At 34.4% G+C, this 24,656-nt stretch overlaps 1 protein-coding gene across 4 annotated transcripts in view; it reads left to right on the forward strand.

The window, feature by feature from the left end:
* The window catches only part of VPS13A (vacuolar protein sorting 13 homolog A), a 121,804-nt gene that overhangs the window by 47,921 nt on the left and 49,227 nt on the right, over positions 1-24,656 (forward strand). For all 4 annotated transcript variants that reach the window (XM_040540729.1, XM_040540730.1, XM_040540732.1 and 1 more), the window contains exons 26-46: positions 1,309-1,465; positions 1,837-1,916; positions 2,139-2,198; positions 2,291-2,447; positions 6,111-6,227; positions 6,311-6,414; positions 6,821-6,988; positions 7,606-7,913; positions 8,640-8,787; positions 9,605-9,755; positions 11,072-11,196; positions 12,108-12,277; positions 12,902-13,122; positions 13,669-13,901; positions 16,418-16,510; positions 17,029-17,385; positions 18,153-18,254; positions 19,553-19,708; positions 19,814-20,075; positions 21,087-21,247; positions 22,994-23,097. In XM_040540729.1, coding sequence (XP_040396663.1) covers positions 1,309-1,465; positions 1,837-1,916; positions 2,139-2,198; positions 2,291-2,447; positions 6,111-6,227; positions 6,311-6,414; positions 6,821-6,988; positions 7,606-7,913; positions 8,640-8,787; positions 9,605-9,755; positions 11,072-11,196; positions 12,108-12,277; positions 12,902-13,122; positions 13,669-13,901; positions 16,418-16,510; positions 17,029-17,385; positions 18,153-18,254; positions 19,553-19,708; positions 19,814-20,075; positions 21,087-21,247; positions 22,994-23,097 — 3,434 coding nt within the window. The remainder of the gene's footprint in view (positions 1-1,308; positions 1,466-1,836; positions 1,917-2,138; positions 2,199-2,290; positions 2,448-6,110; positions 6,228-6,310; positions 6,415-6,820; positions 6,989-7,605; positions 7,914-8,639; positions 8,788-9,604; positions 9,756-11,071; positions 11,197-12,107; positions 12,278-12,901; positions 13,123-13,668; positions 13,902-16,417; positions 16,511-17,028; positions 17,386-18,152; positions 18,255-19,552; positions 19,709-19,813; positions 20,076-21,086; positions 21,248-22,993; positions 23,098-24,656) is intronic.

Below are 24,656 nucleotides of genomic sequence, written 5' to 3' on the forward strand. Positions count from 1 at the left end.
GAGCATCGATCAGCACCTCCAGATGCTTTTCCTCTGCACAGCTTTCCAAGCACTCCACCCCAAGCCTGTAGCGCTGCATGGGGTTGTTGTGGCCAAAGTGCAGGATCTGGCACTTAGCCATGTTGAACCTCTTCCCTTGGCCTCTGCCCATTGACCCATCCTCTCCAGGTCTTTCTGCAGGGCCTCCCTACCCTCCGGCAGATCGACACTTCCCCCCAACTTGGTGTCATCTGCAAACTTGACTTTTAAAAACCCTCTTTTCACCTGAACTTTGGGGGGGTTCTTCTGTTCCCCGTACCAGAATTCCAGGTCAGAAGGATGAGTACCCTCAGGATAACTGGTCTGGCTAGTAAAGACAGATGCAAAGAAGGCATTTAAAACCTCAGCCTTTTCCTTATCCTCAGTAGTCATGTTCCCTTCTGCATCCAGTAAAGAAATGGAGATTCTCTTTGGCCTTCCTCTTGCTATTAGTATATTTATAAAAACATTTTTTGTTATCCTTGACTGTAGTGGCCAGGCTGAGCTTGTGCTGGTCTTTGGCCTTTCTGATTTTTTCTCTGCATATGCTGGCAAATTCCTTGTACTCTCCCAGAGCTTCCTGCCCCTTCTTCCACCAGAAATAAACTCTCTTTTTCTCCCGAACACACAGCAAAATTTCTCTGTTTCAGCCATGCCGGTCTTCTTCCCTGCCAGCTCATCTTATGGCACACAGGGACAGCCTACTCCTGTGCCTTTAAGACATCCTTCCTGAGGAGCGTCCAGCCTTCCTGGACCCCTTTGGCCTTCAGGACTGGCTCCCAAGGGGCCCTCCCTGCCAGTGTCCTGAACAATTCAAAGCCTGCCCTCCAGAATTCCAAGGTAGCAGTTTTACTGACCCCCCTTCTGACTTCACCAAGGATAGAGAACTCCACCATGTCATGGTCATTCTGCCCAAGACAACTCCCTACTACCACATCTCCCACCAGTCCTTCTCTGTTCGTGAACATGAAAGCAAGTAAACAATGTCCACTGAAAATCTAGTTTTGACTGAGTTGAACATTACTAAATGCTTTACAGAACAGTTTTAGAATTTAATTAGTTCCTATAAGTGTAACTTTTTTCAAACTTACATACAATATATTTTTTGTTAAATCAGCATCAAACAGTATTCTAGTAATTTTGCTTGTTGAACTCTTTATTTTTCCATGTCTTTTGCTGTATAAAGTTTAATGATCAATATGCCTTAACCAGTAAGTATATGTAAATATATGATCCTATGTAAAAGCTAAGAAGATAATTCCCTACCTTTTTATTTTAATTTTTTCATAGGTCTTAATAAAATTATGCCGCCTTACTGATAATATCGAGACACCTGTGCTGCAGCTTGAGGTTGTAGGGTTAGGCACTGAACTTAAATTAAGAACGTTTGACATGACTGCAAATGCTTTCCTGCATGAAGTTTGTCTGCTGTGCCCAGAGTATATGGGTAAGTGTTTGTATGCTGGTCAAAAAAACGATTCATTAATAGCTAATAACACTTTGAATGTGTCTTCAAAAAGCCTGCAGGGCTTTCTTTTGTAAGCTGAGGAGGATCCACTTCCAGAATTAAATATAAGGCGTAAAAAAGGGAAGATAATTCTGGAGCTCATTCTGTTAGTAATGCTTTTGTAAATTTGTTCCAGTGCTGATGATTTTAGAAGAGGCATCTGTTGTAGGTGTGCAGAAGAGCTTTTTAAATTAAGTAGTAATGACAGCTAATAGCCTAGTTTATAGGCTATAGGTGATCAAAAGATGCATAGGTACCTCATCAAATTTTTTTCTTTATTTAAAAAAAAATCCTTTTTCTTTTTTTTTAAGACGATAATGGAAAACCAGTTTACATAATTACTACTTTGGATAATGTAGAAGATGATCTTCTCACTTTGGAGTATATAAAGGTGGGAAAACAGCAGACTTTTCTTTTGAGTCATAAGTTAATAACAAACTACAGTATCACTGAGAAATGCTTTTTCCTTACTTAACCATGTCTACATATATTGAATGTTATGTGCAAAATCTGTCTGATCCCTAAACAGACTGACTTACATATCATAAGCTATAACTTGAAATTTGCAAACATCTCCTGTTTGTCTTGTTTATGTGCATGTTTGGTGGAATAGGCTGATATTAATGGACCAGAACTGAAGACTGCGTATCAGAATGTTCTACAAAAGATAAAGGTACGATACATATATATTTAAACATTTTTTCTACATTTGTGGGACTGATTCATTTATAGTCTGATTAATTAGTAATCTGATTATTCTTTCAGGTGAACTTTTCTTCTCTTGATGTTCATCTGCATACTGAAACTCTCCTGAATGCCATGAACTATCTAAACAATCTTCTACCCAAACAAGAAACTAAAGTTGCAGAAGAACCAGTTCATGAAAAAATTGAGGAGAAGAAGGATGTTCTTAAGAAATTAAGTAAGTTTCTTTGTTCTTTTTATGTCTTTCTTTTCCCTCCTCTAAGTAAGACAGATAACAGACATATTTGCTATTTTTTTTTATAAGTTCACTTCACAGTTTTTCTAATTTTGATGGTGATAAAAATGTTAGCTAGCAGATTGAGTAGCAAGGGTATGGTGTTACTCCTTCGCTGGAAGAGTGTAGCAGAGAAATAACTGTATAATTAAATGAGCTAAGGTAGTTGCTGCAGCTGTTGACATTTCCTGAGGTAGAAATAATAAGCATGTTGTTTGAGTACTTGTCTTCAAATTCGCTTAGTTATGATAAACTGTGTTAAATAGTAGCTTATTGAAAATGATTATATTCCTAATGATGTTCTGCAATATGGTAAGTATTTTTGCATTACAACGTTTATAAAAAAAAAAAAAATGTCGATATAAAAATTAAGGAAATAAAGATCTTGATGGGTTAGAAAATTTAGCATGAAGATGAAAACTTTTGCTAATAAGTGTATTGAATGTATTCTAAACAATTTTGTGCTTTCACAGTTATAGCATAATGTGAATTTAACTATTCAGTGAGATGACTTTGTTCACCATCTTTCTTCCTATCATAAAAATATTTTTATTAGTTTAGGTTTGTAATCTACTCATTTAGCAATTTATTAATATGTAAACACTGACTGTAGATGTGAATACAAAATAGACACTGCTGCATTTCATGAGCTCCAGGACAGGTCTGTTTATTAGTGAGCTACTGAGTTGCTGAATGAATAAATTCTGTCTGGCACCAATTTTGTTGGCATAATTTGTTGGACTTCCTGCTTTAGATTTATGAACTTGCACATGAGTTTGGATTTAGTTTGTAGTATAATGAATAGATGGTCCTTGCTCAGTGGAAGCTGGATTTGAGCATTTAAAATCTTTTGTTATGAGATGCAGGTAATATAGTTCATTAATATCATTTACCATGTTTTCAGGGGCACATAAGTAGCATGTAAATTCCTGCAATTTACAAGAGATCTGGTGAGTCTCTTTATCAAAGATACCTGGTGCTCTTGTAGGTACCTGATTTGTACGTATAAATTTAGGGCTACTCGCCTTCTTTGGCATTCAGAAGAAATGTTGCATCCTGAAAGGGATGCGGACCAATCAGTTATCCAATAATATTGGTCTGAAGGAATTATGCTACTGCAATAAGGTTCATCTCATCTCCTTCCATGTTCTAAGTGTTTTCTGTCACTTATGCTTAGCACAAGGCAAAAGACAAGTACCTGTCTATTCAGTAATTATTATGATTGATTTCTTTTTGTCTATTCAAGGCACATAGCATATAAAAAATATAAAAAAATTATCTTTTTTTTCTGGGATGAATTGAGACTTTTGATTTCCTTACAGTTAATTTATCCTCTTTGTTTGAGGAACATCAGTCTCTTGTGAATAACTTGCTTGTCATGCAGTCCTACCATTCTCTCACCAGGAATTCGATGTGTCTGATTTGTTGATAATGTGGAGCAGCAGCAAACAAACAGATCACCTCCCTTGCTTGCTCTTGTGTCTGGGAGCTGCTTTGAAATTAATACTTACATTAAATCCTCAGCAGTATGTCAATAATATTCCTTTCTGCTGTGAGAAAGACTTCTCTGAGATCTTTGCAATTGTTTCTTTCTATTATTTTTAAAACAATTAGATACCTGCTATTTATTGTAAAAATTGTAATTGAAATACCCCAAAACAAAACAAAAAAACACCACACCCTACAGACAAAAACTAGGGCAGAGGATAATTCTCAAGATGATTCTTGTTAAAGTGTTTTAATACTTGCTTTTGTGTAAGTGATTTCAAGGAGCTCTGTCATCTGACTGACCTGGTAAACTGGTGAGATCTTTCTGAGGCTGCCCTCCTTCACTGACATGAATTCTGACAAGCATTTTGAGTTAAAATTCTGTACTAGTTCTATATCCTTAAACCCCAATATCACATTTGCAAAATTTGATGAGATTGTCGAGAAGGTTGCTGCCTCTACAAAGAAATATTTGGCACAATAACATGGTTTAGTGGGCAGTATTGGTGGTAGGGGACAGTTGTACTGGATGAGCTTGGAGAGCTTTTCCAACCTTAACCATTCTATGATTCTGTGTTTGTAAGTCTAGTAGTCAGTGGCTAATATTCATACTCAGTGACTCATAGTGACTAATTCACAATGTTACTAAGGGTTCATGTTTTTGTTATGGGAGACAGGTGAAATAGTATCCTGATTGTGTTTTTTGAAGAAAAATTTGAGACTGAAATAATACCTGTATTAGGGGAAAAATAAGCAAGCTTTTGGGTGCACAGCATTTTTGGGGATTTGTGTAATTGTTTCCCATATACACTTAAATGAAATCAGTTATGTTAGTTGTTTAAACATTATGAAAGGAAAGGTAATTATGATCTCTGTGGCACAACAGGTTATAAATAAAAGAGGGGAACTTAAGGTTTGTAGGCCTTTGTTTTTCAGGGGGTACAGTGGAGGATGAAAGGTATTTGCCTTAGGATTGATGAGAGTTCAGTTGGGGTGGGATGTGGAAAAAGCGGTAGTAATGTTACACAGTGTCTTTCAGTTGATGATTTCTAAATGTTCCATCAAATTAGTAAGAATTTTAGATTCTCAGCTCTTTTTCTGAAAGTGTTTTGTAGGACTCTATTGAACAATAGAACAAAGAAATAAAGGATGGAAAAATTGTTCTGTTGAAAAAAAAATTCAACTATATTTTTTATCTTATTTTTTCTGTAAGATCGTTTTAATTCATGGCGGCTTTTAATTTCAGTTGTACTGGGACATGCTTGGACACAAGGTACATTTGTGTACAGATGATGTTCAGTGAACTTACAGATTCTGGTCTGTGGTTTACTGAGCTGTGAACAGATGATTCAGTGCTTCTTTATTTTTGAACCATTTTGCTATGAAAGCAAACACTGAAGTGCTTGAAAAGCCTTGTAATGAACAGCAACAAAATAGACTTTCTTAGGTGATGCTCTTCCCTCCTCCCTCACTCCTGTATAACTTTGCAGACTAAACTTTTACTGTGGATGGTTGTTGGCTGACGAGTTTTCTTTTGTTAGCAAGGTGCAATAAAATCGTATGACTGAACCTAATATATTTATGGAACTGTAGTTTGAGTCTAAGGATTGAGAAGGCCTTAACATACATGCAATACTTAGATGAAATATCTCATCTGAAAAGCTGTTTAAAACTTGGATTTAGGAAATCGAGCACAGATACAGGAAAAAATCTCCTTCATTATGTAAACAAGACCATTAGTTGGAAATGACTCATCAATAGAACAGGTAGAAGAGTATATTAATGCAGCTGTCATGTTAATGCTATTTGAAGTAAACTGCTTAGTCCTGAATACAGTATTTCTAATTTTGCTTTGTGCCATGTGGATATGTATAAAATGTATTTCAGTTAATAAAATACTGATGTTGTATACCAAAGTTTGTGAAACACATAAAGATCACTGTATATGCAATCAATTCCTTCCTGTCCTACTTGTTAGAATGAGTGCTGTGCATCTTGCCCACACTGTAGACTTTCTAGACTTCAGAGAAGGGGTACTAAATTTTCTGTCTCTTCTTGAAGAAAAATTATTTATGTCTCCTCCTTGAAAAGCTGCACTTTTTTTGTTATTTCCTACAGCATCAAAGAAATCAAAGTATGAAGATGTTATCGACCTCAATATCTGTGCGGATTTATCCTGTTTACGTGTCTTTATTAGAGAGAAAAAACATAGAATAGCTGAAATTCACATTGAAGGTAAGAATAAAATTTTAATAACAGAGGCACAAAACTTTGTAACCAGAAGAGTCTCTAGATTTTGTATGTCAATTTTTTTAAAGGTCTGGATAGCCAAGTGATCATGAAAAAAACAGCAACAGAAGTGACTGCAAAATTAAAGAACATCATTATCATGGATTCTGATGAGATGGCATTGTATAAAAAGGTATGTATTTGCATGTATCATTGATCTATGAATGGATTATAGATGCTAAATTGACCTGAACTGAACTGTGAAATCTACTTTTTTTTTTTTCTATGTTTGCTAGGAGCATTATTTTCTACAGGCAGACTTGTTTCTCTCCATAGCCAGTATTGTTACACCAAAATTTTGTCGATTTTGTGCAACTGTGATTCCTGGTTGCTTATTAGGCTCAATCAAGAGAATTGTTCAAGATGAAATTCTAACTGAATATTTTCAGCTATTTCAAAGATGATGATGTTGTTTGTTTGTTTCATTTACTGTTAAGGTATTTAAACTAAAAATGTCTTAGAAGCGTGAGATACTATTTTGGAATTTGTTTTCTCTAGCATAAGTTTTTACATGGAGATGCTCTGTTTTTCTTCCTAAGGCTCTTTACATCACAGGAAAAGAAGTCTTCAACTTCAAAATGATATCTTATGTGAATGCTACAGATGGAATTGCGTATACAGATATGGATGTTGTTGACAATAGTATTAGCCTAACAGTTGGGTGTATTCAAGTAGTTTTTGTCAACAAGTTTGTTTCTTCTATTTTGGTAAGTTAAATTTTCCAGTTGATGTTCCTTAGCATGCAAACACCATTGCCAAATCTAGAAAAGGATAAAGCATCCCATGTAAGATGGTGCCCATTTGTGTTAGAACTCTTTTAATCTTGTTAAACCTTTGCTGGATATATGATTGAACTATTTACTTTTCTTCTCTATATTTTCATTATTGTGGAGTGGATGGTTAAACAGTAATGTTTGCTAATATTATCCCTTTTTTTAATGATCTGTGGCAAATTATAGATACATGGACTGTTTTGTGGTGATGAAATATAAGTATTAAGCCATGAAAATGAATGCCTTTTCTATACATTCTGCTAAATAAATCTATCTTTTGCACTGCAAATGAGTAAATAATTCATACAAGTCTTGTTACAAGATCATTGCTGTTGCCATCTGACTTATCAGATATTTAGTATGGAATTTTATTTTTATATAGGCATATTTTGTCATATTCTGGGGGAGATTATCCTACTAAGGAATTCAGAAAAAGTGTTTAGCAAAAATAGTATCTTTAGATGGTTTGCTATTTAAAACACTATGATTCTTAGAGTTCTTGAAGTAATATAATTCTTAATAAAACTCCCAAATTCTGTATTTTTTCCTAGGCTTTTATAAATAACTTTCAAGCTGCCAAAGAAGCTCTTACTGAGGCAACCGTTCAAGCAGCAGAGAAAGCAGCTACAGGTGTAAAAGAGCTAGCAGAGCGTAGTTCTCGTTTGGCACTAGATATCAATGTCAAAGCACCTGTTGTGATAGTTCCACAATCAGCAGTGTCTGCGAATGTCCTGGTGGCTGATCTTGGTCTAATTACTGTAAAGAACCATTTTTTTATTGCTAAATCAAAAGCTTGGTACAATCTCCCACCTGTTGTTGACTCTATGACAGTGAATTTGAGCGAACTGAAGTTATACAGGTAACATTGTGTCAAGATTTTTCAAATTTCTATAGTCATTGTGGAATACTTCAGTTGAAGAGCTTTGAGAAGTTGTTATCAAAATAATTAATGGTTGGTTATTGCCAGATACACTATTATCTTGAAATATAACAGCAAGTTAATACTTTGTAAAACAATTAAAATTTATGGCTTAGGAGAAACAGCAATCTACACATCTTTTAACAGAAGCAAATGCCTGTTTACGGACTGTCATGTAGATTAATAAATTTGGGAATTATTTACTGCTTTGGGACAAGTTAAACCACTTGTAAATGGGTATTTTAGCCTTTTTTTTTAAAGCTATTTTTATCAGGAAATAAATAAAGCCCGATAGATGTAAAGAAACATTCGTAAATGGGCTTTGGTGCTGGGGATTAAGAGCAGGAGAGGAAGAGGAAGGGGATTTTCAAACAGTTGAAGAATACTGAAGAGAGGAGGAACTGCTCTCCAGCTGATAAGAGGTCATAACTTGCAGAAAGCTAGTATGCAGGACATATGCTCTGTATATCTCCTCCCTGCTGAGAAAGGATGTTTAGTTGCTGGAGTAAAGCTTTAACTAGAAATTCTAGGACTAGTGCACTCAGCTATGAAGACTGTTTTACAGTACTTTTCAAAAAGATTAGGAAAAGACTGAAACGTGTTCATGTTTGTTAGAACATATAAGTGTAGTAAGTTGTGCTGATAGGACTTAGTTTCTCTTCACAGATCATACTATGAGCAGGACTCATTGCAAAGTGAAGTACAGCTGCTGCAACCACTCAATCTGGAAGTAGTTGTTGAACGAAATTTAGCTGCTGCATGGTATAATGAAGTTCCTGATATTGAAATATCTGGACGACTCAAGCCTATGAATGTAAGCAGTCATTTCTGAAAGGAACTGTTAAAATACCTATGGAAAATAGATTTATTTTTCCTGTCCATAAAAACCCATGCTCCCTAGCTTATTATTTGATCTAAAGACACAAAGGTAGAATGGATTTTGTTGTTTCATACAGGAAAAGGGAAGTGAATACATTTTTCCTCTAATCTGGATTTCATCTGCAATACAGCAGATAGACTTTCTGCCATATATCACTGTTGCCATTTAGAAATGAGTATGCTTTTATAGCGTTGTTTTATGCGTCTTTTGGTATCTTCGAAGGATGGAGTGGAAAAACTTGGGTTTTATTCGTCAGTTTATTAGTGACATGGCCAACTGCAGAATTCATACCTACAACAAGCTTCAGTTAGTGCACATTCTCATTTAAATTAAATGTCATAAAATTTAAGGCATGTCAGATGTACGAGGAAACCTTTTGCCAAATTTTGAAATAAAAGTAGTAACCCTTGTTGTGAAGTACCCTTTGACTAAACACGCTTAACAATTTCAAGCAACTATAGGTCAAACTGTATGTGTATTTTCTAAAATTCAATTTCTAAATTGTAGCTTTGCAAAGAAAGTTTGTGGAAAAAACAAAATGTGTGAACAACTTTTGATTTCTAGAATTTACTTTAAGGAATTGTGTAGATTTTAGAAAACTATTTTACTTGTTTCTTTAGTCTCCTAACTAGTGATTCAAATTAGATGAACTTTGTTTATTTATTTATCTAAAAACTTAGACTTCAGCTACCAAAAGTGTAATGAATAGATACGTTCTGAGTTTAATAACAATCTTTTTTTTTTTTTAAAGCTAATTCTCAGTCAGGAAGACATTACAACAATATTGAGGACACTAAATGAAAATATATGTGGAAGCTCAGATGCATCACCACCTTTACCAGAACCAAAAGATACGACTAGCCATTGTAGTGATATCCACAGTACCTCACAGCAATCTGCAGGTAATGTATTCTATAATCAAATGTTGTCTAGCTTTTTAGGTATTACTTTCAACTTATTCTTTTTGTTGTTTATGAAAAGATGCCAGATTCATTTGTTTTTAACAGTATTCCTCTATCATCTTGACATCGTTTGTTGAAGCATACCCAGCATTAATGGTAATGACTAGGACCGACTAGGCTGCTGTAGTGGGTCTTACAGAATGATGTGTTTTACTGCTCTTCTGGCAGTAATGCAGTGAGCACATAAAAGTCTGTCACCTGGATTTGGTAACATCCTAACTTCAGAAAGTTGCTCTATTAGTCTTTTTCCTCTGTATGCTCGCTCTGTTGCTATTAGTATTTTAAAAGTTTGTCTTGTCGTAAGTATAGAATAGATCAAAATAGTGCAGTTGGAAGGGACCATCAGAGAACTTCTAGTCCAGGTGCCTGACATCTTCAGGACTAATCAAAAGTTAGTGTTGTAACGAGGTCACTGTCCAAATGCCTTCTGAACACTGACAAGCATCAGCCACCTCTCCAGGAAGCCCGTTTCAGTGTTTGACCACCCTCACAGTAAAGAAATTTTTCCTGATGTCCAGTCTGAACCTACCATGGGGTGGCTTAGTGCCACTCCTGCATGTCTTGTCATCAGTTACCAGGGAGCAGAGACCGGTACCTCCCTCTTTGCTTCTCAAAAAGTTTCAGAGAGCAGTAAGGTCAGCTCTCAGCCTCCTTTTCTCCAGACTAAACAAGTGTCCTCAGCCTCTCCTCATAGGACATGACTTCCAGCCCCCTTACCAGCTTTGTTGTCCTCCTCTGGAGGCTTTCAAGGACCTTAACGTACTTTTTATGTTGTGGAGACAAGAACTGCACACAATATTCAAGGTGTGGGCCTCACCAATGCTAAATATAGTGGGAGAATCACCTCTTTTAACCAGCTGGCTCTGCACCCCCAAATGCAGTTTTGCCCTCTTGGCTGATGGGGCACACTGCTGGTTCATGTTGACTATTTCTGGCATTACAAAAAGTTATCCCTGCTGAGCAGGCATCATTAGTCATAAACTGTTCAGCACACACTCAAAAACAAAGTAGGAACTTGCATTCTGAGTAACATTCCTGCATGAAGTACTGTATACCATTAAAGGAAGCTGTACACCTGTATCTTAAGTGGTCAAAACTGCATATAGAAGATACATAAACAGCATTTTACGTTCTCAAATGTATGTGATTTTTCTCAACCTGATTGGATTGTAGTTTATTATAGTGATTTTTGAGGATATATATTATTTTCCTTATTTGCTGTCAAGTTATTTTAATGTGTTTCTAATTTCTGAAAGGTGTAACAGTCGTGACATCAGCTGTAGTAGAATTGCATTCACCTGTAAAAATAAAAACAACACTAAAACTGGATTTCAGATTCGACTCCCTGACTTTGGTGCTGTATAGTCCAAACTCAAAACAGGTAGGTATAATTTTGGTTTCAGGGAGAAAGAAATAATTTTGAGGTTGCCTAGAGTCCTGGAAATTATGCACAGGAATATTTCAGTTTATGAGCAGAGAGAATGATTTCTAGTACTAATAAATACAAACACAGTATAAATGATAAACAATTATTTTTAACTAAATCACCTGTCAGGAAAGACAATGGCCAATGGTAACACATCATACGTGGCGGCTTCTGTGATGTGATTTGACTTCAAATTTGCTGACTTGATTAAAATATTGATTAAAATCTTTTAATCTTGGTTAAAAGACTGTTTTGGGGGAAAAATACAGAGGAATGCAGGCCTTTTTGTAGTTATACCTACTTTTGTGGACACATAAGTAAAGTTGTGGAGAGAGATTTATAATACGTATCATAGTACGAATGCATTTTTAGTTTTATTGGTTTAAACTTCTAAAACTTGTCAGCAAATTTCTGATGAAAGGTACGTTAGTATTTTGTTGTAAAAAAGTGTATTAGTTTAGATTTTGAAGACTGGCTAGACACAACATAGTGTCCCATATAGCCATATGGGAAAAAATTAATTTCTCACATTTGGCATTTTTTGCATATACTGTGTGTTGTTAAACTTAAAAACAGCCAAAACAATCAAAAACTACATATGACAGTTCTACTTTATTTTAAACACAGTCTTCCTTTCACTAATGTAGACTGGCTCTAACGATCTTGTAGAAAGGTAAAGCTTTCTTTTAACAGAACTTTCTCTGTATGTTACTGATTTTTGTTGTCTTTTGAATTATCAGTGAGTTCATGTAGTATATTGTTATTAGAACTCTTACCAGTTACAATAAAGCTGTATATCACACCTGTGTGTAATCTCCATTTCCTGTAAGCAGACGTACAAATATATTTTCATTCCATTTAAACAGGTTACAAATTTGGATCAGAGAGATGACCTGTTGAAGCTTGCAGAGTTTAAGTTAGTTTTAATGTCAGCTGCAGTCAAAATGTTATCAGATGGTTCAACGAATGCTTCAGTCAAGCTAGCAAACTGTACATTAGATGATAAAAGACAGTCAATCCAGAAGGCTACACCAAGGTCTGTGTTTTGACATAAATTACTGTTTTATTGGAGTTTGCCGTAGAGTTGCAAATATTTCTGTTTTACTGTTCTTTTAAAAACAACTGTTTTTGATGTAGGTAGTTCTTATTGTACATGTTACAATTTCAGTGTTTGTGAATAAGGCTTTTGTTTCCTATTTGCCATTTGTTCCATATGTTTTTTGTGACAGACCAATATAGATGCTATTGACAAACTTGAAGTAACTAAGTACTAAAGGAAACTGTTTTTACTTTCATTTTACTTTTTTTAATTTACTGCTTTAATAAACCAGTGGGCAGTAAGACTAAGATTTTCTTTCCAAAGAATAACAAACTTAGGTATAATACTTTGAAATGTAAACAAATAATTGTGATAGTCTATCTTGTTAAAATTATGAACATCTTTAGTTGCCAGGAGTCATGTCAGTTTTGAAGTTTTATAGAATTTATGTTGATACTGATTTGTTATGTTTTAAAGCATTGGTTAAGCTTTAACGTTTTCAGTATTACTTTTTAAGTACAGTTTTGTTAATGTATTGTATCTGGAGAGAATCGAGTATTTTTCAGTATTTGTGGCTCTTTTCTTATTGTCTCCTTAAATGCTGCCTTAATGTTTTTTCAGGATGGTGGAAATGAAGCATGGATTTGAAAAGAAAGTTATGGTGGATATAAGCTATAAGCAGGGGAGAGATGGCACTGTTTTTGACATGATTGTTCAAGAGATATACCTTTGTGCAAGCATGGAATTTCTACTTACTGTTGCAGATATATTCCTAAAGGCTAATGCAGAAAGTGCTGCTGCACAGAGAAATCTCAAGCAGTCATTACCTTTAAAAGAGCAAGGTACATGCTGGAAATACTTTTTTAAAAGAAAATAAATAGATATATTTAAATAAATATCTAGTTATATTCAGCATTATAATACTCTAAAAATTATAATACTCTTTTTATGTTGTTTTGTGTGTATAGAACAGCTTCTTTTAAGCATTGATGTTTGTTTGCATCATCAAAATTGGTTTATGACCCTCAGTCTTCATTTCCAAATGATGCTCTGTCTTCTCAGAAATGCCTAAAAATTGATTTCTAAAATTAAATAAGTTGGAAAAGGGGAGTTTCATCTGGCAATCCCTAGATTTGTTTGTCTACCACAATCATGATTTTTTGTTATGTCTGAAAGCAGTTAAAGCCTTAAAAGTTTCTTATCTACAGTAAAGTCTAGAAACAGGTCCCCTGGCAGGGATCTACATGTTTCCTGATGCCAGTTTTGCTAGATCTTGGCACTAAATCTTTAGAATACCTCTAAATGTTATAAACAATCAAAAAAATAGATGTAAATAATGACAGTTTAAGCTTTGAGCAATTAATCAAATTGAATTTATGTTTTTGAAGCACCTGTGCAGCCTGTATCTACAATGGAAATGAACATTATTGTTAAAAATCCAGAGATTGTGTTTGTGGCTGATTTAACAAGAAGCGATGCTCCTGCATTGGTGGTTACAACACAGTGTGAAGTCTTCATTAAAAATAGCCCTGAAAGGTATAGCATGACAGCTGCTGTTAAAGAGATACAAATGAAAGCATGCCCATTTCTTCCAGAAAAAAGGAAAGGGAACGTTACTACGGTGAGTTTAATAACATCCAGTTTGTTTTGAAAAGACACTGTATTACTTGTGCTACTAGAGTGTAAGTTACTTCTGAAGCTTTCATCATTAGAATGTCTATTATGGATATATGAATAAAATTTTGTGTTTGCATTGTATTGTTGCTTTTATTCTCTTTTGTGCGTTAAGCCAAAAAGTCTCATCTTAATCTGTGGCGTTGAGGTTTGCTTTCAATGACAATGGAAAAATTAAGAGCCTGGAGGAGTAAATGTAATAATCTCTGATGTCCCATGTAAGCCAAATAAACAGTATCTTGTGAGAATACACTATTTCAGATACAGTGTAGTCAATTTGGAATTTCAGTCTGAAACTGTGTTAAATATCTATGTTAGTGAATAACAAAGGATCACAGCCAGAATGGAAAGTATATATTATGAATTGTCTACAGTAAGCTATTCATAAATTTCTTCGTGTTAAGGTCCATATACCATCGTATTAGTGCTTTGACTGTGTATATTTTAGCAGCAGAATCAGACTTGTTCGTCACTGGCCAGCTGACTCCTGAAGCTTCGTAAAGCTTTTCTGCATCTGCAGCAGGCTAAATGTCAGTTAACTCTAAAATGATATTTTATCAGAGAAAAACAGTATATCCAGCCACATATCTGTGTCCTCAAACTGCAGATAAATTTTGAAGAACTAGTCCTTTCAGCTCTTATTAATGCCCGCCTACTTTATGGAGCTATGTAGGCCAAAACAAAGCTGTAACTGCAAAGAATAGGGGCTTCCACTCCATCTCTTTATCAGATACATTCATGGAAGTCCATCCCTGGAGGCATTCAAGGCCAGGCTGGATGTGACTCTGGGCAGCCTGCTCTAGTGGTTGGCAACCCTGCCCAGAGCCAGGGGGTTGAACCTAGATGATCTTTATGGTAGTTTTCAACCTACGCCATTCTATGATTCTATGATCTTACTCCTTGGGTAGACAATCTTTGATTGCATTAATCTGTTAAAAATCTGTGGTTGAGAAAGTAATTTTTGCATTGATAGACACAATAGAGTGCAGAATCTCTTAATTTCCATTTCTGTAGATGGTGAATGTGGCACAAATGTGGCCATCTGTATAGAATGCAAGTAAAAGCATTCAGGCCCTGCTTTCATTTTTACAAAAACATCTCACATCAGATGATCAGATGCCAGATTCTCACATCTCAGACTGTAGAAACAGAAGATCTGTCTGTCAGAATCTTTGTGATGAAAGAAGAAGCGTTTTAGACGTTAGCTTTGGTGTTCAAAATAGTATCTGCCCTCTTGGAATGATTCAGAAAGTTCTCAGGATGGAAAATTCTCAAGGGGTCAAATAAAACGTTCTCTGCAGGTAGCACTGTAATTAGCCCCTTTTGAAAAATACAGAGAAGAAATCTCTGAACCCAGCTTTTCCATAAACGATATAATTTCAGTCAGGTAAATTAATAAGAGATCCAGAGATTCAGATGACATTCCACTGAATTTAGTCAAGCAAGAAAACGTATGCTATGATGTTTTGTGAAGATTGTAAGATTTCTGAAGGCTCATATTCACATGAAGATTTTATAATGCCTAAACCTTGAGGACACTAGTGGTAGATGAACTTGTCCTCCAGATGAATAGATTCCCCAGATCTCAGCAAGCTAGCTCCTGAATTTAGAGTCGTGCAAATGATGAAGTTCTTTCCATACATTTCTCACATGTACATTGGTCTAAGGAAGAATATATTATTTTTCATTCTTTATTGTACCACAAAAATATATATAAATAAATAAAATGGTGAATTTGAGCAGCAGTAGTTGAAATAATAATATAGACCAAAAATTGTTAGATCAAATTCACTGGGGAAAAGGATGGTAAAAGTGATTCAGAGCATATCTATGCCTCCAGCATCTGATTTAGATGTGGACAGAGATGCTGAGAAAGATTACAAAATTAACATTGCTGGAAATTATTTTTTTAAAAAAAAACTTATCTTCTCAGGTAAGGGACTCAAGAGTGAGTTTTGCTGTCAATACAGTTTCAGTAGTACAGCTACTAACTACATCAGCCTGCTTTGTTAAACACATAGGTTTTGGTTAACCTTGGTAAATGGGAGTATGCAATGTCTGTAAAATAAAGCTATAACTGAGTCACTGTGATTTAGTGATGTATTTATTCAGTATGTTTGCTTTGTTTTCACTATCTGAAAAGTCTGATCCTCCTCAAAAGTCACAAGCATGATGCACAGTATATTTGAAGATAGCTGCAAATTTTACCTAAATAATATAGTTTCTATAGTGTAGTACATTTTCCTGTAGTTGACATTTGATGCTCTAATGATTGAGAATAACTGAGATGGTGCTTCTGATGCTTTTTTTTCTTTACATTGGAGCACATATTATTGTTAAGGTTGCTTTTAAGTTTGAAGAATGAATAATGATAACTTTTCAGTATTTTTGACGTATGGTATTTAAAATTATATGCTATTTAGAATATTTTTTTTCTCAATGTGTTTTTACTCTTTTGTGTAGGTACTACAGCCTTGTGACTTCTTCTTTGAGATGAAACAATCGGGTACTAATCCACAGTCAGCTGATCTAATGATTAAATCTCTGACAGTAAAAGTAGGTAGATATTTTCATGGTTTTTAGTTCTCTACTCCTTCCTGCTCAGAAGGCTTTAAGGTTGCTTGTGGGATATGTTTCTTAAAAAAATAAATAAATAAAAATCAGGAATGACTGAAGTGGTGAATTGTTTCTGTTCTTCATCAGGTCACTTTGCTGTTTAGGATGTAAAAACAAACAAAATTTAATAATAACTATTATGTCACAGTGTTTTTGGATGTTGAGTACTATAAAATAGCCTGATGTACAGAATTAAGTTTTGAAGCGTTCACATATGGTGTTGGATGTTGTAGTTTCGAAAGCTCCTATCTGGAAGAAAGGCAGGGGGTGAAAATCTGAACAGGTTAAAATGTAGTTTATGGAAAGAAATCTGTATTCATACGTGAGGAAAGAGTCCTGTAGAGAACAGAACTATTTTGTCAGTGTAACATAATTGGTTAACATTTTGTGTCTGAAAGTAGCGTACCTTTTCCTGTACTAGCTTCTCGTTTCCAATTATTCCAACTTCTTTTTTGTAGGTTTCACCAATAATCATAAATACAGTAATCACTATTACCTCCGCCCTTTATCGAACTGCAGAAACAACAGAAGAAGAGATTAGTCAAATTCCTCCAGACTTGTGGAATATGAAAGATGTAAAAAATCTAAAAATGTGGTTTCTTGAAGAGTCAAATGAAAATGAAGGCACAAATCCAACCTCTGAACTGGTTCCCACAGGAGAGTCATTGAAAATGAGTGTAGAATCTGTTGTTCTAACAGTTGAAGCTGGGGTTGGCCACCGAACTGTACCAATGCTCTTAGCCAAATCCTCATTTCTTGGAGAAGTCAAAAACTGGAGTACACTTATCAACCTACATTCTCAGCTTGAGCTAGAGGTGGGGAATCCTAGATGAGGAAGAAAAGTTCTCTTAAGATATTAAGCTCATTATGTTATTTAGAAAATAAAAGAAAAATAACCTGTATAGTTGATGATTAAGCTCTTGATGATACATATTGTAGCAGCAGGACAGGAATAAGGTGTTAAGGTAGCTAAAGTGAAAATCTAATGCATTAAATATAAGGTATTAATGATAGTAATTGAGTTTATACAATCTGACATTTTTCAACATTTAAACTCAATACAGCTTCCCAGAGGACTGTTGTGACAGTAATAAATTTTGGAGTAGCAGCTTGCTAAAACTCTTTGACAATGTTAAATTAAGATTGCTATGTAAGATATTCATGTGTCATTTCTATAAAATATTATGTGATATCAGTTTCATACACAAATCTTCAAAAATTTCCAAGATTTGTAAATTAGTGATATAAAATTCATTGGTCATTGTAGGTAGATTTGTCCTTATTTTATAGTGTTTTAGACTTGTAGTGCCTACAGCGTAGGCAAAAATTATAGTTTAAGTGGTAGACCTTATGCAACTTCATTTGGAAATGGGTCTTTCCAGTAGAGACTTACATGCCTCATTTATTTACTTATTTGCTTCATCTTATGGTAGGAGTTGACTAAAAGTCCAATCTGACTGTCTTTTATATTCCAAAGTAATTAATATATTTGTAAATCAGAATTTTAAGTCATAAAATCTGTAGAGCTTTTGTTGATTTAAGTTATATGCAATTTCCTAACTGACATTTCCATTTCCCATAGGTACATTATTTTAATGAGATGTTCGGGGTGTGGGAGCCATTACTTGAACCACTAGAAATTGAGAAGACTGATTTATTCAAACCCTGGATTCTAGAAATCAAGGTATATTTCCCAAAGCTGAACTCAAATCTTTTATTTTAATTCCTTTGGGGGGAGGGGCATACAATTATATTGTATATACTCCGCACCTTTTATTACTGATATTAAAAAAAATAACGATTTTGTTCCTTCTTCTTGGTTATTGATACTTTTTTTTTTTTTTGCCCTGTTAGTGAATGAAACCAGTAAATATCCAGACTGTCATATCTTTTAAATAATACTGTCTTTTAGGTGACAGGAAGCTTTGATTCCTATTGCACTAGGTAATCATGATGGTTTTATATAAGTCTCTAAAGTCAGGTCATATGTTATCGATGCATTCAGTGGCTTTGGAAAGATAGAAGAACACTCATATTGTTCCATGGTAGTATCTGTACCATACTGGAATCACTGACACCTGTGGGAGTACTGCTCTTCTTATTTCAACTCCATCTTGAAAACAGTCTTGATTCTGGTTTCAAAGTAGATAAGGAATTTTTTTAAAGAAAGGAGATGGATTTTTGTGTTTTCCCTGCTCTCTCTTAACTCTCTTTTATTGCATTGTTTTCTGATTTGCATAATTTTTCAATTTTTTTTTTTTTTTTTGCCTGAGAACTTGTTCAGAATGGGAAAACTGTTCTTCTCCTACAACAGTTAGTATCAAACAGCTTTCTACAGCAGTGGCCTCAGAAATTAAGAAATTGCTTTTATGAATGTTCCTAAGAAGATAAGAGCCCTAATGCAGGAGGAAGGTATAAGGTAGTGAGTCAAGGCTCATATTTTCTTGCCTAGATTTGAAATGTAACATTTGGAAATGCATCATTTCCAGAAACATTGAAGTCCTGGAAAATATTTCATACAGTTGTTTTTGTTTTTTTCTTTTTTCCTGTCAAATACAAAAAAATATACAAAGTGAGTACATGGTTTGGAAACATGTAAACTATATTGGAGTTAGTGTTTTAAGAATGAGAAATAAACTGTGTATATAGTTTTTATATAGTGATATTAGATGTGTTAGGATGAATGTTTTCACATAGCATTAACTAGGTATGTTAGTATATGGGTATGTTTATTTTTGAATAACGATAAATTTAGCTGCTATAATTGGAATTTCATTGACTTCTGAAATATATCTTTTGCTTGTTGCCATCTTCTTTCCCTCTTTGTTTTAAATTGAGAATAAAACCATGAACAGAATAGGAAAATAGTACATGGCATAGAAGTGGGAAGAGAAGAGGAGAAAAAAAAAGTCATGAGATGAAACTTGCTTTGCAGAAAGAATGATCAGATAAGAATTAAAAAAAAAAAAAATCTCCTTTCAGATGAAGAAGAAGCCTAAAAAAGCATTAGTTGAATCGGATGCAGAAGAAAACTACAAAGTTCCAGAACACAAAACAGTAATAAACGTTTCCTCAAAAGACCAGCTGAATATTACACTATCCAAATGTGGTCTACAAATGTTGAGTAACTTGGGCACGGTAAGAAAAATAACGACAGTGTCAGATTTGTGTTAAATGTATGTTTGCAGGGATTTTGTTGAAGCCTTACTCAGTATATTTGTGTTTTGTATCGTTGCTTTCTAGGCATTTGCTGAAGCAGCAAGTCAAACTTCAGACATCTTCAAAAAAGACCGAGCACCATTTGTACTAATAAATTCTTTAGGACTTCCCATCACTGTCTCACCCAGTGATTCCTTTAGCGTCCTCAATGTCGAATTTGGAGCAAAAATATTTCATTTAATAGATGGAGAGAATTTAAATATGGAATATGTCAGAACTAAAAATGAGAGTGACCAGTTCACTGCAATGACCACTCTGAGTAGCAAAAGGTTTTACGTTCAAATCTGTAAGTTCCAAAATTCATAAACCTTCTGTTTTTGCAGCATGGGGCATGGTGCATCTTCTACTTGTCAGTAAATACTGGAGGACTGCACAACATGAAAGGAATGATTCTTCATACTCTAGATGCATCTCAGTGTTTGAAATCTTGCTTTGGTCTTTTTAGCTAAAAGTTGCCTATATATTGCTTGTTAAATAAATTTCCTACTATGGTAACTTATTTAGATAACTAATATTTATTTCCTAGTTTCATTGCAATCAAATGCTTTTTGTTCGTATTCACAAGTTAATGCAGAATTAAGCTGCCGATTTTTTTTTAACAATACTGAGGGCTGCATATATACATGTTGAGAGAAGTTACTCTTAAGAAAATAATGTTTTAATTTAAAGAACACAGTTAAAGCTGAAATAAAATTTAGCGATTTTTAATGGTGTATGAGTTAACCATGTAAGTTGGTTTGCCATAGCAATTGACAGTTTTTCAAAACTGATTTGGCAAACAAATCTTGACCATATGATTTATTAATAGTTGAATTATTTTTTCTAATATTTATGTGCTGTACTTTTTTAATAAGCCATAATATTTTGTAAACATTTCTCTCTAGGCACCAATTTTATTTGCAGAGGCAAAAGATGGAGTGTTCTTAGGTTATGTACATTCGTAATTTATTCATTTATGCCTTTTCCTGGGGCGGGGGGGGTGGAGGGGAGAATCTTTCCTAGGTTGGACCTGGCACTTAGGGACATGGTTTAGTGGGTGGCATTGGTAGTAGGGGGATGGCTGGACCAGATGATCTTGAAGGTCTCTTCCAACCTTAATAATTCTGTGATTCTATTTATCTGGTGACACTACAAGTTCGTCAGTTAGACTAAAAGTGGTGATTGTCCTTACTTGTTTGCTTTAAATTTTTGTGGAGAGAAAGTGGTACAGAAAATGCTCTTGAATGTACATTTTTGTATTTCAAATGTATCTTTATCCCCCTGTCGAGACTTTCATTTCTCACCTTGTATGTTCTAGGTCCACATAATCATTCCACTGTGGAGAAGATTCCATTAACAAAAGTGGGTCGATGTATTTACAGAGTAAGGCATGAGGAATCAGGTGTTGAAAGGTCCATTGTCTGCCAAATTGATACTGTTGAAGGAAGCAAGATAATAACTATACGTTCTCCTATCCAGGTATATACCCAGTACATATCCAGTATCCCCTATGTTATAATTAATTTTTTTGTTAAATTTTTAATGAATGTAAATGATCATAAATATGTAGTCTATAAATAAATATTTTTACAACTGTATTTTACAAAATGATCTGAACAATTAATATAAATCTGCTGCTGTGTATTTATTATAAGGAGATTTAGAAGAGATTTTCAAGAACAAAACGCTTTTTCAAAATGATGAAGGGACATGGATGGAGTAGTGTTAGAAATGGACCAGATGTTAGATCAGCATAATTCATCACTAATGTTTTCTAATACTTTCTCTAATCTTAGTCTTGTGAAATATTTGCTCTGTATGAAATTTTCAAACCTCTTAAATTTACCTTGGTTCCTCAAGGCTATCCTTCTGTTGGATTATTTATTTTTCTTCATCCTATACCATTGACACTTGCATTTCAAATTTAATAGAAAACTAACTGAAGAGTGAGCCCTTTCAGTACACCTTTAATAGTCTTTTTGATAAACATATAATTTATTAGGCCAAGGCAAACAGAATTTTATGGATGGTCCAAATAGTAGTATTCTATGATAGTGTCCATTGTTACATGGTTAATGATCAGATTTACTGTTTTTTTCCCTATGTTAAACTTCAGCTTTGATATCAATGTGGTAACTGGATTTTGGTCAGTGTCTAGGCTTTCTTGTGGTTGCACAAGATCCTGATGTAACTGCAAATGGGTCAAAAATTAAAAAGCATTTTTCTAGTATTTGTGTGCTCGTTACATAATGAGAGCTTGGATGTCTTAGTACAGGAGGTATAACACTTCAGAGGGGACAGGAAAGAATAACAAGTATTTCATTTTTGCTGCAAGTGCTTCTATCTTTTTTTCCCATACAAAACAACAGCATTGGTAATTAAAACCAAACTGTCACTCTTCTATATAGGGTTGTGTGCTGAAATATCAGAACTGGGTAACTGTGCAGCATTTATAAAAAGTTAACTACGCTGAAGAAACTGCTCTGCTTGGAAACCTAATAGAATTTTAACATTAACTTTGAGTTATTAGTATACATTAATGACATGAAAGAACGATATTCTATATTTGTATAATGCATGCTTTTATGTTGGGTTAATCTATATATGTCTATGTAAAATTTGTAGAGTATCTAGGCAATATTAGACATTTCCTCTAGAGAGACCCGAAAAGGAGAACATTAAATAATTGAAAAATTTATAAAGGGAGCAACTGATTATGACTAATTTCCCAGAGTTGATAATACAATTAAATGAACACTGAAATAGAAAACTAATGTTTGCAAAGAACAAAAGAGCTAAATGCTCACTCAAATTCAATGTATGTTAATGGTTTAACTATGAGTAAAGTTTTGCTTCCCTTGTGTTTTCTTCCATATGAATTTTGACCCACAGACCTTTGTATCTGTTATATTTTTAAAAGAAAGTTCTTTGGAAAGTTACTAGACAGTTCAGATTTATTTGTCTTTGATTTTGCAGGGTATGTTTCTCCTTTTTTACAGCTAATTTAGTAATTTCATAATTAAAATATAACTTTAAACTGCACAACAAAATCGTTTAAGGAGATTTGCTGGTATTAGAGACAGTTCTTTTGAAATACCTGACCTTGAATGGCAAATGGGTAAGACAAACAGTGAGAGAGTCCTCATTCTGTACTCTCTTAGGCTCAAAAAAGTTTATCTTACCATTTTTTCCTAATGTATCTTGCTGGATTTTTATTTTACATAGATAAGGAATCATTTTTCAATCCCGTTCAATATTTTTGAGGAGGGAAGATGTTTAGGGACTGCATCACCAGAAAATGAATTCAACATACCATTGTCCTCATACAGGTACTTTATTGTTTTTTTGTTTGTTTGTTTTGTTTTTGTCATGGAATATGTTTATACATTGCCAGTTGTTGTATCCGTATAACTATACAAAAAAAAACCAAAACTGTTTCCCATTGCTACCTAATACTGTAATATAGTATAATTATGATACTGTATATACTGTATATAATACTGTAATATAGTATAGTTATAGTATAATATTATACTGTGATTATACTATCATTGTTGGCTAGGATCTTCTCAGAGCATCTGTTCTCAGTTAAATTAAAATACCGTTTAATTGAAATGGATTTTTTAGGGACTTTTGAAATCCATTTTACCAAACAAATTAGCTGAGCATTGACTGTCTCTAACAATTCAAGTCCAGGTGCTTCTGGGACACAGTCATGCTTATCAACACAGTACAGACATTTTTCTTAATGGAATGATGTCTAGTGATGTACTACAGCTGCTTTTTTTTTTTTTAAAAAAAAAAAAAAAAGTCGTCTTTTGTTTTTAGTGATACTGAAATGTAAAGTTGAAACTAATACATTTAAGCACTTCATCACACATTACATCAGTGATACAGAAGACATGTCAACCTTAGAAAGACTTGGCTTCCAGCATAGCTATGCTATTAGCACCTTCAAGATAACACCCAACTGTAACTGCAGTGAGTTCACAAGTACCATTTAGCTGAACTGTCACTAACTTTTAGGCAGATATTTGCTTTGACTGTTTCTAGAAATGTAGAGGCTTTTTCCGCCTGTTTTCATGGAAACAAGTCCCCCCCCTATTTTTTTTCTTTTCCTTTTTTTAAGGCTGATAGGTAAGTACTGGCAAGTATTACAGTATGCAAGTTTCTTTGTGCTGAAGTTTGCAAAGCAACCATAAAAGTTATAGAATGCTTCCATGTTCTGCACAAGTCATTGAAAGCAATCCTTCTGTTTCAATTTTCTTTTTTTGTTAAATAAGCTACAGTGTACTGAACATGCTATTAAGTTCACCAATATTTCTAACTATATATACTTTATTTAATAAGATTATTTATTAATAAGGTTTAGCAACCTTCTGATTAACTACATGGGTATATTGGTGAGTCTCCCTAGACAGTCACAAAATCTTCATTGACAAAAATCTTCAGTCAGGGAGCAGCTGATTGGGTTAAAGCAGATGCCTTACAAAAGCCATTTCTATAAAATAATCCATTAATTTAATGCATAACTTGCCCAGAAAGAAGGGCACATTTTGCAGATCTGTCTAAAGAGTGAATTGTTTATTCATACCTTTTTCATGGAAAACGGAGTATAACAGCTCTTGTAAGGGATTTCGGCAGCCTTTCATAAGAATCCCCAACAGCCCCTTCTTTCTGAGTAAAGCATATGAAGGTATGGAACAAAAACCCACAGCCGGTACAAATCTAGGAATCTTTGGGATCTAAAATACTTTTAGCTACCTGACTTGAGCAAGACAAGGCAGCCAATGAATTACTGTCAGAAATCATCAATATTTTAAGTAATACTAGGGTTGTTAGTATTACTAACTTATTTTACTAAATTCTCGTGGCCAAGAGGGCTAAT

Source organism: Cygnus olor, chromosome Z, assembly GCF_009769625.2.
Source record: "Cygnus olor isolate bCygOlo1 chromosome Z, bCygOlo1.pri.v2, whole genome shotgun sequence".
NCBI lineage: Eukaryota > Metazoa > Chordata > Aves > Anseriformes > Anatidae > Cygnus > Cygnus olor.